We start from the raw sequence: 16093 nt of genomic DNA, 5'->3' as shown, positions 1-16093 counted from the left end.
CTAGCAGCTTTTTTTGAAAAATGAATTGGTGGCAGGCAGGGGGTTGTTTTGCCGCTGGTGCTTGTGTGAAACTTGTGTGAAACATATAATTGGCCAGCACACCCATGCAAAAGTGATCCAAAATCTCAATGGGATTATACTAGCAAAATCAATGTCAAATAAAAAGAAAATGTGTACGTTAATGAAATAATAATAAGTTTAACCAGCAAGTTGTACTGGTGCCGACTAGTGAGGGTAGCAATGTTTAATCAACTAGTGGAAATTTAACATGTTCCTAGTTGATAAATTGTTGTAAGTTGAAGGTTAATATACTCAAGTACTTGAAGTTTCAACTTAACTGCTGAAAACAGATGAACAACTTGAAGTGTGTAATCCTTGTGGATGTTGACTTGTGAGTGAGCCGAGGAGTATGAGATGAATTCAGGTGACACTTCGATTGAGATGAAGGTCTTACAATGTGTAAGCACTGACAGCAGATGAATGCAATTGAAATGTCAGCTGACGTGTAAACTGTAAAAGTAGTTGAAGCTGAAGTGAAAGTGTTGGCAGTGAAAGCAAGAAAGGTATGAAAGAGGACGTAAAAAGCTAAATTAAAGTGTGAAATCAATTAATTAGTCTTATAAATGTATGTTTATAAATCTACGAGGTGCTTCCTAATTGATAATGGATTTACAAACTAGTTGGTGGTCAATAAGCCTTCCCCTTTAGCTGCAACACGACTACCATATAAATAGAAAGCTCGATGGAGATTTATTAATAAGTGTGTACATTACAGTACGTAGTAGCTCATAGTACGGTATGATTTTACAACATCTTAATACTGTATGAGTTTAAAGCAGCACATAATTACAACTTGTATTACTTCACACAAACTCCAGATACGTTATTCAACCATGGATATATGAGTCAACTGCAGTCCTAAGTGTGTTTGTATATGTGTGTCTTTACCTGAACATCCTTCTGTCTCTGTTCCATTATAGGATACTCCGTGACAGCCGTGGATGGAATGGCCAGCTTGGCCTCGCACTGTTGTAACCATGCCAACAGTGTCGATATGGTTTCCTTATAACGAGCCGGGGGCAAGCTCTCCAAAACTATAGAGAGACAGAGACATGTGTCAGAGAGGCTGTCAGTGCTGTAGTAGCACTGCAAACTGCAAATTACACATTTTACTTTAATATCAGAACAAATGGAGGAATACCAGCCGGAATACATATTTCATAATTACAAATCTGCTAGGACAAGTGCTTTTGGGGACAGTTCGTTTTTTAAGATAAGATAAGATAAAATAATCCTTTATTAGTCCCGCAGCGGGGAAATTTGCAGGCTTACAGCAGCATAGAGTAAAGTGCACACAAGAGACATAGTAAAGAAAGACAAGATAAAAAAAAAAAAAAAAAAAAGAAACAAGCATTATAAATAAGCAATAAAAACAGTAGAAAAACAACAATAACTGAAATATAATATTTACAGACAGAAAAAACTATTTTAACTATTATTGCACAGTGTAATGTATTGCACAGGTTTTTATTGTCATGTTTTTATTGTCATGTGTCATGTGGTCTGCTGGGAGCAGAGTTGATTGTGCAGCCTGACAGCAGCAGGAAGGAAGGACCTGCGGTACCTCTCCTTCACACACCGGGGGTGAAGCAGCCGGTGGCTGAAGGAGCTGCACAGAGTTGCCAGGGTGTCCCACATGGGGTGAGAGGTGTTGTTCATCAGGGATGACAGCTTGGCCATCATCCTCCTGTCTCCCACCACCTCCACCGTATCCAGTGGACACCCCAGCACACTGCTGGCCTTCCTGACAATCTTGTTCAGTCTCTTCTTGTCGGCTGCTGAGATGCTGCTGCTCCAGCAGACCACTGCATAAAAAATGGCTGATGCCACCACAGAGTTGAAAAAGGTACTCAGGAGTGCTCCCTGCACTCCAAAGGACCTCAGTCTCCTCAGCAGATAGAGTCTGCTCTGACCCTTTTTATACAGTGAATTTGTGTGATTAGTCCAGTCCAGTTTATTGTTCAAGTGAACACCCAGGTACTTATAAGATTGCACAATCTCAATGTCCTGTCCCTGGATGTTCACTGGTTCCGGAGGACAGTGTTTACCCCGGCGGAAGTCCACCACCAGCTCTTTGGTTTTACCAGAGTTGATCTGGAGGCGGTTCCGCCGGCACCATCCTATGAAGTCCTGGTTCAGTTCTCTGTATTCCCTCTCATCACCGGCGGAGATGAGGCCGACGATTGCAGAGTCGTCAGAGAACTTTTGCAGGTGGCAGGTAGCAGAGTTGTATGTGAAGTCTGATGTGTATATGGAGAAGAGGAATGGAGCCAGAACGGTTCCTTGTGGGGCCCCCGTGCTGCAGGACACCCGATCTGACTCACACTCCCTTATCCTCACATACTGTGGACGGTTGGTGAGGTAGTCCAGGATCCACGCAGTGAGGTGGTGGTCCACCCGGTCTGCTCCAGCTTGTCCCTCAGAAGCAAAGGCTGGATGGTGTTGAAGGCACTGGAGAAGTCGAAGAACATGACTCTCACAGTGCTTCCAGCCTTTTCCAGGTGAGAAAGGCATCTTTGTAGCAGGTAGATGACAGCGTCATCCACCCCGATGCCAGATTGGTAGGCGAACTGAAGAGGGTCCAAAGATGAGATCACCAGGGGGCGGAGGTGCACAAGGACCAGCCGCTCCAGGGTCTTCATCAGGTGGGATGTTAATGCCACCGGCCTGAAGCTGCTGAAGTCCTTGGCCCCCGGGGTCTTTGGGACTGGTACCACACAGGACGTCTTCCATAGCTGTGGTACCCTCCCCAGCTTCAAGCTCAAGTTAAAGATGTGCTCCACTATCCTGCACAGCTGGCTGATCAAATCTGTTAAAGAATGAGTTCAGATCATTCACCCACTGTTGGTCCCCCACAGGCTGTTGGTTGGGCCCCTTGTGGCCAGATATGGCCTTGAGGCTCTTCCAGACTCCGCTGATGTTGTTCTGCTGCAGCTGATCCTCCATCTTCGTCCTGTAGATATTTTCCCCCTCCCTTATCTTCCTCCTCAGCTCCCTCTGCACAGTCCTCAGCTCCTCCTAGTTTCCTGATCTAAAGACCCTCTTCTTCTCCTTGAGGAGGGTCTTTATATCAGGATTGATCCAGGGTTTGCTGTTGGAAAAACACCGTACAGTCCTGGTGGGTACGGTGTTCTCCACACAAAAGTTAATGTAGTCCGTTATGGTGTCTGTGAGACCATCGATGTCCTCCCCATGGGCATCACTGAACACTTCCCACACAGTCGAGTCAAAGCAGTCCTTAAGAGCCTCCTCGGCTTCATCGGACCATCGTTTGACTGTGCGGGTCACAGCTGGCTGCCTGTGCACAAGAGGTTTGTACACAGGCCGGAGGTGCACCAGGTTGTGGTCAGATCTTCCCAGGGGAGGGAGGGGTGATGAGCTGTATGCCTCCTTGGTGTTGGCATACAGCAGGTTCAGGGTTCTGTTGTCTCTGGTGGGGCAGGTGATGTACTGGGTGAAGGTGGGCAGAGTGGAGGACGGAGGGGCATGGTTAAAGTCACCAGAGAGGAGGAGGAGGGCATTGGGATGTTGTGTCAGCAGCCTGCTTATCGGCGAGTGTATGACGTCACAGGCCGCTTCTCCGTTAGCAGAGGGGGAATATACGCAGCTATTGTGATAACGTGCGAGAATTCCCTCGGTAAATAGACCGGCCTCATGCTAATGGCCAACAGCTCAATGTCCTCTGTACAGGTCTGCTCCTTAACAGTGATGTGCCCAGAGTTACACCATCTATCATTCACAAACACTGCCAGGCCTCCTCCCTTCCTCTTACCGCTCTCCGCTGTCCTGTCTGCCCGGATGATGCGGAACCCGTCCAGTGCAGCGTTGGTGTCCGGAGTCAGCTCCGTTAGCCATGTCTCCGTGAACACCATGACGCTACACTCCCGGTATTCCCTCTGATGGCGAGTCAGTGCTGATAGCTCGTCCATCTTGTTGGGGAGAGACCGTACGTTTCCCATGATGATGGAGGGGAGGACGGGTTTGAAACGTCTCGTCCTGGCTCGACGTTCTGCCCCAGCACGGCATCCCCGTCCCCTCCTCCTCAGTTCACGGGGAACCTCGGGTCTCTCCTCCGGCAGCAGCAGCGCCGTGTCCTGGAGCGCTAACAGCTGACCCCTGCTGTAAACAATGGGGGCCATGGCTGCGGGCTGAAACTCCGGGCACGGAGGTGAAAAGTGCAAAAAACTGCAGGTAGACCACGTGAAACTCTACGTGTCTCGCTGCCATAGTGCACAAATGTTTACAAAAATTAAATAAGTAAAAGAAAGTAACAGAAGTAACAAAAAAAACACAATTTAAAGGAAAAAGCTCACAGGTGAGCAGGAGCTGCTGTAAGAGGCAGCCACTCGCGCGGCGCCATCAGATAAGCAACTTATTCATAATTAATTTCCTTATATATTTTTTTTACCTGTCTGTGTGACTTTCCTACACTCAAAATAAATAATTCGGCCTCATTTAACCTACAAATAAAACTTCCACCCAATTGAGGCAAGTAATTCTAACATAAAATCAAAAATAGGTTTAATTTATGTTATTAACTCAAACAAATATGAGAAGATAATGTATGTACCTATAGCTCAGAAAACATACCTTATGTACATTAATAAAGTTATTACTGTTAATGAATTCTTCTTACCTATTACACATTTCCATATAATTACTGTACAGCGATTTAACTTTTGTTTTTTTTGTAACATACATCAAAAACTAGAAATTTTTAATATAAATATGCAAACAATTCCAAACAAGGCAAGACCAGTGTTTAATCATTTGTTCTGTAGTTAGAATTCAACATAGTTAAAATATACCTTTGTGTACTATTGGAAAAAGAAGGAACAAAAGCACTCTTTTCTGTAAAGTGCTCTATTTCACTTTTACTCGATTTAAGTGCACCGGTTGACACACTGCATTCTTGTTGACAAGCTGGGCTACAATTTCTAGTACTGTCCTGAACTGGTTTTGTGCTTCTTTATACAATTATACCTCTTCTTTGGCCAAAGTCAGATTTGTAGTGCCTCATGCGACGATTTCGGGTCCTATTTTATTTTCCCTATATTCTTACTCTCCTAATAATAATAATATATAGTAATATTGCTCCATGTCATTGTGGCTCATCTAAATTTATGCTGACACCACACAGCTGTTACCTCAAATATAGATTACTAAACTTGGTATGCTGCAAATTACAGAATAGTCAAGTTGATGTCAAACATTGAATGGCAGCCACTTTTCTTTCACTTAATCTGGACAAGAAAGATATTCTAATTAGCCTGGCGGCCATCTTATCTTTCTCATTTGTCATGGCTCATTTGGCATCTTACTTTATCCAGTCATTTCGGACCACCATGTTTTGACCTTTGTCTTGATTTGTTCTGCTTTTAGCCTAGCTGTATACGTGGCTCTAGGGATGCCAATGTCGGTCGGTTTACCTCTTTACTCGAGACCAAAATAACTACTGAATTTATAAACTGATTTTGTTTAGATTGTAGATTTTTATTTTCTACAGACATTCATGGTCCCCAGATGACAGACCCTACAGACTTTGGTGATCTCAACATCCACTTGATGTTGAGGTCAATACTTTGGTTTATGACCAAATATCTGCAAACCTAATGACATATTAGCCTCAGCTGTACTGTGTTTAGGGCTAGTTACGAAATGTTAGCATGCGAAAATGCTAAACTAAGATGGCAAGAAGACCGCAAAAGCACCCAAAAAAGGATGCTGAAGGGGAGGTCGATGGGACCAACAAACTGCAATCTTTCAGCTAGCAGACTGCCGTTTTTGTCGCGTTACTTTCTTACTTTAGTAACGGCACTTCCGTGGTTATTTTACCCCTAACTACTAACAAAGTAGTTTTGTTGACTAAACCTAACTTAGTTTTTCACGATCTTCACCTTAACCATCAAATTAGTTGTTGCCTGTGAAAACAGAAGTTTATTTTGAAAAGACTGTATGCATGTAACAAGCGGAAATTGAAACATATTGCTGGATTTTGTAGAAAAATGCATGGTAAGGAGGAGCTACTTTTCGTACAATATCATAGGAACCGTTGTATGAGGATACATTAATATATGATACATGTTATTTCTAACAAAATCACCAGTAAAATATCTGGAAATCACATTTCCTATTTTTAAAATGTTTCACATTTTAAATGTTGATTTCTTCCCGTTTAATACTTTTAACTCTAGCATTCACCTAAGTGAATGACTTTGATATTTCTATGATGTACTACTCTGGTAAACTTTTCAATTCATTCTAACAAAGCTTCCCTCATTTGAAGTAAACTGACTTCAGAGGCAGAGAGAAAGCCCCAAAAGGAAAATGCTAGCTACAAAATCCAATTTAAATAACTGACACATTCGTTCCGGAGAAAATTATTTTCCGTATGCTTTTAAACTGTACTTGAATTCGGCACAGTAATTTGTTTGTGCGTCCTTTACCCAACCATGAATGAGTCGTTGAATGTGTGTGTTGGCTGTCTCACCCCTGGTGTGGGTGAGAAAAGTGCAGTGCACGGCACGATGGGAAAAGCTGTCTGAGTGAGTAAAAAAAGTACAGTTTGTCTGTCAGCATTTTTCTCTCCCTTCCCTTTTTTTCCCCACCCTCTCCATCTTTCTCCCTCAATGTCAGTGTAATTTTTTCAGTGGCTATTACTTTTAGTTTTTTCATTTCATCACTCTCTTCTTCTTTAGTGAAAATAGCTATCTGCTCTTGTTTCTTTACCGCGTCAGTCTGATTTAGTTGTCTCGTCTTGATGGCTGAATCTTTCTGCTTCTTTTTCAATCTTAAGTCTCACTGTCATTGTTTTCACAGAGAGCATTTTAATACATACAAAGAGATGTAGCACTGCAAATTGGACCAGATGACTCATTATCCCTAGTTGCTCACATAGACTGTATATAATAAGCCTCAAGTTTGGCATTTTCCCCATCACCATCTTGGAATATGGTCGTCGCCATGTTGTTTTTTTGGCAACCAAGAAACTGAAGTAACCATATTTGAAATGTGGAGGGGTGACGTAAAGACGGCGTATACGTCTCTGGCAGAGGAGTTGCCCCCTGGTGGTCAGTAGAGAGAATGCAACTTTTAAGACACTTCCGTATCAGTTCAACAAACCGCAGGTTGCCGCCTGGTTGCTCAACATGAAAAGATGTAACCACACGATTGAGGTCTCACTGACTGTCAACCAGCTCGGAAATCGGCCTCATGACATGTAACGTCAGCATTATTAAGTGTCAGTATGACACTCACACAGGGCTTTCGTCCAAGAGATTGACGTTTGTGTCATGTGCGAAACTAAAAGTAAACTATGACATTTCGTCACGTCACTCGCCAGTGAGAATAGAGACTCACTTGACTCGTTTTTCACCCGCTTGTCACATGAGTTGTTAAGTCACTTGGAAGTGACGTGAGTCATTTGTCAGTCCTATTAGTCAGTTTGTTTCCTAAACCTAACTTTTGTAACCTAAACCTAACTTTCTGTGAAGATGGAAGTTTATTTTGAAAAGACGCTATGCATGTAACAAGTGGGGTATCTATATCGTCATAGTTTGGGAATGTGTTGTTTTCTGAGAATGTAGAATGCTTGAAACATTGCTAATTACATGATAGCTTAAGGGAACTCTCAGAGCCCTGTAGGACCTAAGGTAAATCAAAACGTATTTGTGAAAAATATTGCTTTCCAAAAAGCCCATTTCCCCATCTCCATTAAAAGGCGATGTTGCTAAAAACCTTTGACAGGACACCCGATTTATATTTGTAAATCTTTTCCACAGCCTAGAAAAGTTATTTTTACAGGTGTTTTATTCCATTGTAATGTAAGGAGGGATGACTGTCAAGGGCCAGGTCCCAGGGCACCAGGTGCTGATCTGTCAGAACCCTATAACTGATTCAAATTACAAATTGAAAACGTGTAAGAAAAAAAGTTATTTTGGGCTTATGTGCTCGGCAAAAAGTAGTTTGAATTGAAATGAATGACCCTTATCTCTAGAAGTCTTGAGGAGGCTAACAACCATGGAGCCAGGTGAAATGTTGCTAGCTTACTGATAACTATGGAAGCCCTGAGAGGCAAGTGAGAAATAAAACAAATTCTGGTGATCCATTTCTTTAATCTGATTAAATTGGTTTCTCTTAAGTGTTTATGAATTAAGAACAGTTAAGGAAAAAAAAAAAAAAAGGATTTGGATAATATTTCAGAATTCCTTTAAAAAAAACAAAAACGTGTTTACAGTATTATTTTTCCCAGAATACCATGACATAGACTCATTGATTTGAGTTTATGGAGTTTTAAAATAGGCGCTACAAAGACTAGCTTTTTTGATCAGTCCGGTGGTCGCCAACACGTTTTATAGCTTGCGCTTGCAGTCATAGACGCTGCCGGTGTATCGGTGTACCAAGTGTCTGTGTTAACTGGCAGCTGTTGAAAAAGCCTAGTAAAAGCCTTCAATTCATTTTAAATATACCCATCTATGTTCATTATCAACGGCATCCACTTACGTACGACACAAGTAGCAAGCGTGAGATCTTTGGAAAGAGCAAGGCTAGCTGTTTCCCCTTGTTTCCAGTCTTTACACTAAGCTTCCCTAACTAGCTGCTGGCTCCAGCTTCTTATTTATTGAAAGGTCAAACTGATCATTTGTTGATAATCAGTGGCTTAATGTAATGAAGATCTGGTGGTAGTGTGCAGAATTGTTTCTCCTTGTGAGCATGACACTGGTTGCTAATACCCCAATGGATAGCTTTTTTGGTGGTTGTCAACATGAGGGCATAATGGAGAGTCTGGCTTGAAGCTTTTGCTTTGCAGTGCTTTTTTTTTGTTTGGAACGTCATTCATTGCATCTCTGTCTCTTGAAAATATATCAAGTTGTTGCAGCTGCAAATTAAACGTCAGGTGCATCTGGATTTTGGCCCCACATTCAAATATGTGTTTGACATAATAAAATGTAATAATATGTTTCCCGACAGATCTCCATATGGAAATTTTCTTTCCTCTTGCCCTCTCGTCACAGATGTCAGAGGTCATTGTGCGCATTAATTCACTACTGGAGCCAGCAGAGATTCAGTGTCTCACCCGAGTATACCTCACCAAGGTGGATGATTGAATTTATCTTTTGCATTCTGAAGAAAGTAGTTAGAGAAGGGTTTAAAAGTGTTTTACTTGATTTTCAGCCTGGAGAATAAAATAATGACTATAATATCAGCATTACAGCCCAATAAGTGATGTTTCCTAGCAGATTGATTTATCAAATAACCTTCTGCATTACTCCAAGCTGTGGCGTGCATAAATGCTTTGTGGTGGTAATTGGAGAGCAGATCATACCGAAACAGTGCTGCATTCTGCCCTGTATCTACCCACGCTGAGAGACGTCGCTGTAAGCCGCGGATCTCAACGCATTCGCTCCGTTTACCAACAACCACAACAAGTGTGTCTGTGCTGAATACTGGGTGGCTGTTGTTGTTGTTGTTGTTGTGGGTAGATACATTTGCCACTCTAAATCCGTCTGATGCAGTGTGTGGGCTACGGCGGGCTGTGAAGGCCGCGGGAATCTGAAAACTTATATATCCTTTAAAGAGCTAGATCCAGAGTCCTACACGGATCTGAGAAGTCTGGCAGGATACTTGTGATTTATAGTTTTTAAAAAGGTTAGGAACTCGAAACCCTACATCAATCTCAGGAAACACGAAAGAAGTACCAGTGTATACTGTGCATAGTGCTGCTAACTTTCACTTCTGAAAGTCTGTTTCAAAAATGCTGTTTACTGGTAGAATTAAATATGTGTGCCTCCTAAAACATTGCTATTTTGATCACCTGCGACAGCTATGTAGGTTAAAACCGATTTTTTTTTTATTAATACAATAGGTAATGACTATAATGACGACAGCATTTCCTTTACAACAACATGCAAGGGGGCTGGGACGCCGACCAAGAACCGGGAACCTTTGTTGCATCTCTCTCTTTCTTGTTTCCTGTCATCCCTCTAATAATGGCTTAAAATGCCCAAATAATAATATAAGTATTAATAAACGGCCACTTGCCCTCTGTTATGACTTCATAGTGTTGTGAGTGAGTGGCTGATCCAGCCACAAAATATAGAAACAAGCTGTTATTCAGTGACTTTTTAAAGGTGACCCACACTTCTAACCTGATGCTGTTTGTTGAGAACTTCAGTAATTTCTTAGTGAAGTTGTTTGAAGAGGGAATGTCTTTTAATTTTTCATGAATATCTAATTAAAATCTAATTTTAGTGTTTTAAGGTGCTGGGATTACAGAACTGGATACTTTAAAGTCCTCTGAAATATTCTTTGCACACATTTGCAGGAACGTGTGCTGTATTTAAGAAATAAACAACAGAAATGTCCTGAATGGAGTCGGCTCTTGCTTAGCCACGCGAGATGAGTGTAACTAGTGTCAAGGGTCAACCTGTAAGCATTTCAAACACTTTTGTTCAAAGCGTCATTAATGTAATCATCTATCAGGCTGAGAAGTAGAAAGATTCATTTTCTTGGACATATCTGTCAGTTGTTAAAAAAGAGGACTCCAATCCTAACGACGCTCTAAACGTGCTTCTGCTATAATGTTAAAAAAGGCCGGGTGATATCACAAAGTTGAACAGAGAAATACATTTGCAGCATGTCGTTGCAAAACAGGCGGTGCTAAAGGGTTTAGTGACGTAGCGACTACAGGGCTCTGTTGCCAGATTGTGCTGGTTTCAATTAGACTTCTTTTGATTAATTTGGGCTGAGAGCATTAATGTCGCATTGGGTCGGTTAGGGTTAGGGTTAGTCGTTTAAATTGTTGCTGCTTTTGTCAGGCTTTTGAAAAACAAACAAAGAGCTGTAATTTTATGGTAAAAAAAAAAAAAAGATAAAAAATTCAGTAAACTTTGTTGTATCCACTCAATCATCATTTAATTAAAAATATGTTTGATTGAATTTAATTGTATTTAATCATGCTAATAAGGGAGAAACTTCTTCCCTTGACTTCATTGACATTGACATGGCCATTTGTGTATTTGTCTGGCTGCACTCTGTAGGTTTCAATACCCTAATGTTGTTTTGGTTATGTGATGCAGATATGAAGCTTTGTATGCTTATGATGTGTTTTCTGTTGCATCTGTAATGTTTTATGATTTTTAAACTGGTTGCTGGCAAGGTTATGAAATCTGATTTGGCAACACCACGGTAGATGTCAAGCTAAAGGCTAATATGCTAGCTAGGAACATGTTAGTACTAGTTAGCCATAGCTGTGTCCGCAGGGAGTTAGCTTTGCTGACCATTTATTGTTAGCTAACCGTCATTAAGCAAGCTAGGTAGCTTGGACATAAGTGCAAGCTACCTATGCCTCTTTTGCTGAGCAGTTTCATATAAACAGGATGTTTCAACACAGCTAATAGGCTACAACTGCTTCCTCCAATTTGGACTCCCCAGCTCTTCATTCCCCCAAAGTTTAGCACAGTCGAGAAGGCTTTGCTCTTCAACAAGTCTTTCAAGTTGAACTCAACAGGAAAATTTAGAATTCACCCCAGTGAATAAATTGTGGCGATTCATTTAAAAATTGATTTATTCTGTAGCAAGATGTTAGTGTTTTAAATGCTTATACGTTCACGTTTTTATTGACCTGCAGCTAAGTGGTTTAATAATAATATTGAGACAACTGTGCGTTCCAAAATGTCAGCAGTCAAGTGTTTTGTCATAAATCATAAGAATGATGACCAAAAATAAAATCCTCAGCACTTTTTCTAGCAGACGGTACCCACCAACTTTTGAAATAGAGAGAATCTAAACAAACCAGGGTCCACAAAGTGTACTAAAAAAAGGTAAACTCTGCAATTTATAAACTGCTGGGTTTAAGTTTTTGCTGTGAATCAGCATCTCTCCTCTCTCACCCAGGTGTAACTGCCTCTCTCTCGCCCTCAGATCCTCCAGGACCTTGTGGTAGTGCTCTTTGAAGGCATCGATGTCGGCGTCCAGGAAGGCTGACGGGTCCTCGCCCCCTTCCTTCTCCTCTTTCAGCGCCTTCAGCTGCTTCTCTAGAAGGTCCACCTGGGGCTGCAGGGAGGCCAGGCGAGCCACCTCCTCCTGTCAGAACAAGGAGTGGAAAAAGGGTCACATCATGGATGAACCAACACAGCATAAATTTGTTTTCAATATGGAGATTTTGTGAAAAAAACTCCATTGTCATATTTCCATGCTCTTCCAACAATAGCTGATCTGTAGAAAAGTTTTGTGTTTTTTTCATTTTTAAGCTCCACTCCATTATGCTCAATCAGTTGTATTTTACAGAAATGTTAAAGTACAGTCTCAACTGTTAATGAATATGAAGCCAAGCAGTAAATTGGACCAGCTCAGCAAAACCGAAATGTAGCTGTGAAACTTTCCCCCCTTAACTGTACAAAGAGAACTGGAAGAAATCACTACTTTATCCTCATAGGAGGAGGAGAGAATCAATTTTAAGAATTTACATAACATACATCAATTTAGTAGTTGGCTTAGTACTTGGCTGAGTATGCAACGCTTGAATTTAGATATTTTTACGTAGCCTACATAATTTAATTAGTTGGCAAAGTGGGCTACGTTTGTAAGGTAGCTTAATTAAAGTAGCCTACATAAATGGTAAATGGTAATTGTACTTGTATAGCGCTTTTCTAGTCTTCTGACCACTCAAAACACTTTAACACTACTTGTCATAATCCCCCCCTTCACACCCATTCGTACACTGATGGCATAGGCTACCATGCAAGGTACCACTTTCCCATCAGGAATCTAATTAATCATTCACACCCACCGACATGGATTTGTGGAGCTGGGATTGAACCGCCGATCCTCTGATTGAAGGACAACCCTGCTCGTCCTCTGACCCACAGTCACATAATTAAAGTATTTTGCTAAGTGGGCTAATTAGGTTGAGTGTGTTGCGTAACTTACTTGGCCTACTAAATTTCAAATAAGTCAACGCTGACTTTTGGTCACGAACACCAATCTCCTGGGTGAGAGTCCCTTGTTAGCAGTGAGTAATAGTTTTCTTGGGTAACATTTGCTGGTGCTGCTTGAGTAACTTCCCATACTTTGTAAGGGTAAACTCTAAGAGCATGCTGGGCAAATACTACCCAGTGGATGTAGTATTTGTATGTAACCTTTAACCTTACAAAACCAATATCGTTTATTTATGCTGATTAATGGCCTTGGAAGTAATGCTAGGTAAGCTAGTCAGCCAGACATGCTAACGTTTGCAGATAACGTTAGAGCCAACAAATAAACGGTTTAATTCTTTCACTTTTACTCTTGTGTGTTTTAACCCACAAACATACACACTACAAACTTCAATCCCACCCCACTTTACCTCTTAATCTTGTTTGACAGCTGTAGAGTTAAGTGCTGTCAGCTACAGATAATACAGACACAGAGTTGTGCTATCAGTAAAACAGCAGTAATAGACTGAGAAGAGCCAGATTAAAAATATCGAGCTGCATGGGTTGTCCGTGTACCAGCTATGTAAACCACCGATATCACAAACCTTCATCAGAGCTAAACAGGATGTTATTTCAGAGTGGCAAAGTTTCAGTTCACCTTTGAGGTCCATCAGCTTCCAGACAAAACGACTCACATTTGCCTGAGTTTAGAGCCTTATAAGAGAGGAAACACTGCCTGGGTCCACCATCGTTACAACATTCTGTTTTTTCCAATGCTGCTTTAATTGGCTGTACATAAAAAATTAAGCGTAAGCCAAATAGTTCCAGCATGTATCTCCCTTTGTAATCATACATTTTATATTTCTACATTATTTTAGTTAGACAAATTTACAGGTGATGGTATTTTTTGTAATATTCAGCTGGCTCTATTTTCATATTTAGTGGACAGACATGAGAGCTGTATCAGACATTTCGACTAACCATAGGCAAGAAGGCAAATTTGGTCATTCTAAGATCCCAAAATGTCAAACAGGAGGAATTACATTTTTGGGGGACTCTTTTCAGCAGCGGATTAATCCATATTCTAGGCTGTGAGTGTTTGTGGAATTTTCAAAAGATTTGTTCACAATAACAAACAAATAGAATGTCACAAGGCTTATCCTTTAAAGCACTGAATAAATGTCAACTAGTCTTGCTTAAATCACAGTGAGAAGGATCAGTCCAGGTGAGTTGCAGTATGTGGCGGTTAGGGCAGGTTAATATTCACTGAACCTTCCTGGGGTGAAGGCTTTGAATGCAGCTCAGTCTTATCCCCCTGTAACACTGAGTCAGTTAAACCTCTAGCTTGAAGCCATGAGACACACTCCTTATTCATGAATAATGTTAGAGAACACAAGCATTTATAACCTCGACAGAATATATTTTCACAAGCTGACAGTTTGCCGTCGGGAAGGTTGTCTTAAAAGTTTCAGCAAATATTTTATTTATTTCGCCGAAGTCTTTCCTGTTTAATATAAAGATAGGAACTCGGAAAGTATTTATGTGTGGGAGCAAGTTGTGTGGTCTCCATTTGTGCGTATGGAAGCGAAAATGTGTGGGCGGACCTGTGAAGGGAAACCTTGTTTGTGTGAATTTGTCTGCAGTGGAAGCGAGACATACCGTTGCAGAAAAGACTTCAGCAATCCATCTGTTTTTTTTCTCCTGTCTTGACCTGTTCATTTCTCTCTTTTCCTTCATACTTTGTCCATTTTTCTGTCTCTATAACTTTAAAAGCTGTCTCCCCTTCTCTCCCATCTGTGGCATTTACTCCTCTCTATACCTCCCTTTCTTATGTCCTCTCTCTCACTTCAATTATGCGTCCCCTCCTCTCATCGCTCCTTATTTTTTTCCCAGAACTGCTTGTCACTTCTCTTGTCCTGTTGTTAAGATGTTAGTTAAATGAAACTGTGTGTGTGTTTTTTGCCAGTCAATACTGCACTTTAAGGCGCACAATCATTGATTGACCCATTTGGTTTAAAGCAGGCGTTTCAGAGTCCAACAATCCCGCCAAATTGCTAAATTGGCACCATTAAAAATATGCCAGATTACCAATTAGTCGTTCCTTTTTGCAATGTACCCATGATTGCAGGGACAACTATCACTGGATTGCTTTCATATTGAAGAAAACTTAAAAACCTTATTCTCAGGCAAGTTCTGCAGTCGTAAGGGCATTTTTTTCCCAATTATTTCTTATCGGGTTTATGGTTTTTTATGTGCAACTTGCTACACTAGAAATGTTGAGTTTCTCACTGTAAGTCACAGTGAATCTAAACTCAATGTCTGTCTTAAGAGAACTGACTGAGTTACGACTCCAAGAAGGAGTACGATTTCTGACACAAATTTCGCCTCACGTCTCTCCTTCTGCCCCCTCCCCTTTCAACTCCCCCGTTCTTCCTTGGGGAGGCCTTACAGTTAGCTGAGGAGATCGATTCCGTGATCGATCCCCATATCTGTGGGACGCCAGAGCCAGGAGACAAAGAGCTTAGCGTCGCAGTTCAACTGGAAGCAGGGGAAAACTAAGGAAGCCCTTAAAGGAAAGTGATCCACTTTCTAAGTCTGATCTAAATGGTTTTCTCTTCCGTGTTTAGGATTTAAGAACAGGTACAAAGAAAAGGGTTTGCCAGCATAATCTTTCTAAACTCTTTAATTCTTTAATCTTCTGTGAAACAGGTGAAACAAAATGTTTTAATGAGTTTTAATGTTAAACTGGCAAAATATCTGTACCTTGTGTTTAGAGTGCATGGAGAAATCAAAACTCATCTCGAATAAAACATGTGGTAATGGTGCACTTCAGCCTTGTGTGGCCAAAATCAATATTACAACAATAAACTAAAAATAAAAAGCAAAAGTTTTTTTCAACCGTTCTTAAGTCATAAACACAGGAGAGAACACAATTTGGATGAGCCTAAGAAAATTAATCAACAGATAATGTTTTCTCACTTGCCTCTCAGGGCTTCCGTAGCAAGTTTTAAGACTTTGATGACCAGCACCTTTAAATTTTACTAATTAACAAGAAGAATCTGGTTTATTTAAGCTGTACACCAACAAAAAAGTATGAATTAAATAATGTAGTTTTAGGT

The 16093-nt window shown here is 41.0% G+C and overlaps 1 protein-coding gene across 1 annotated transcript in view; it reads right to left on the bottom strand.

Moving 5' to 3' along the window:
* The window catches only part of LOC129111489 (dystrophin-like), a 213042-nt gene that overhangs the window by 23997 nt on the left and 172952 nt on the right, over positions 1–16093 (bottom strand). The window contains exons 24-25 of the mRNA XM_054623459.1: positions 11952–12144; positions 949–1094 (exon numbers count right to left, since the gene is read on the bottom strand). Of these exons, the coding sequence (XP_054479434.1) occupies positions 949–1094; positions 11952–12144 (339 nt within the window). The remainder of the gene's footprint in view (positions 1–948; positions 1095–11951; positions 12145–16093) is intronic.

Source organism: Anoplopoma fimbria, chromosome 22 (genome assembly GCF_027596085.1).
Source record: "Anoplopoma fimbria isolate UVic2021 breed Golden Eagle Sablefish chromosome 22, Afim_UVic_2022, whole genome shotgun sequence".
In the NCBI taxonomy this organism is placed as follows: Eukaryota; Metazoa; Chordata; class Actinopteri; order Perciformes; family Anoplopomatidae; genus Anoplopoma; species Anoplopoma fimbria.
This window is presented reverse-complemented; position numbering and strand designations above follow the sequence as displayed.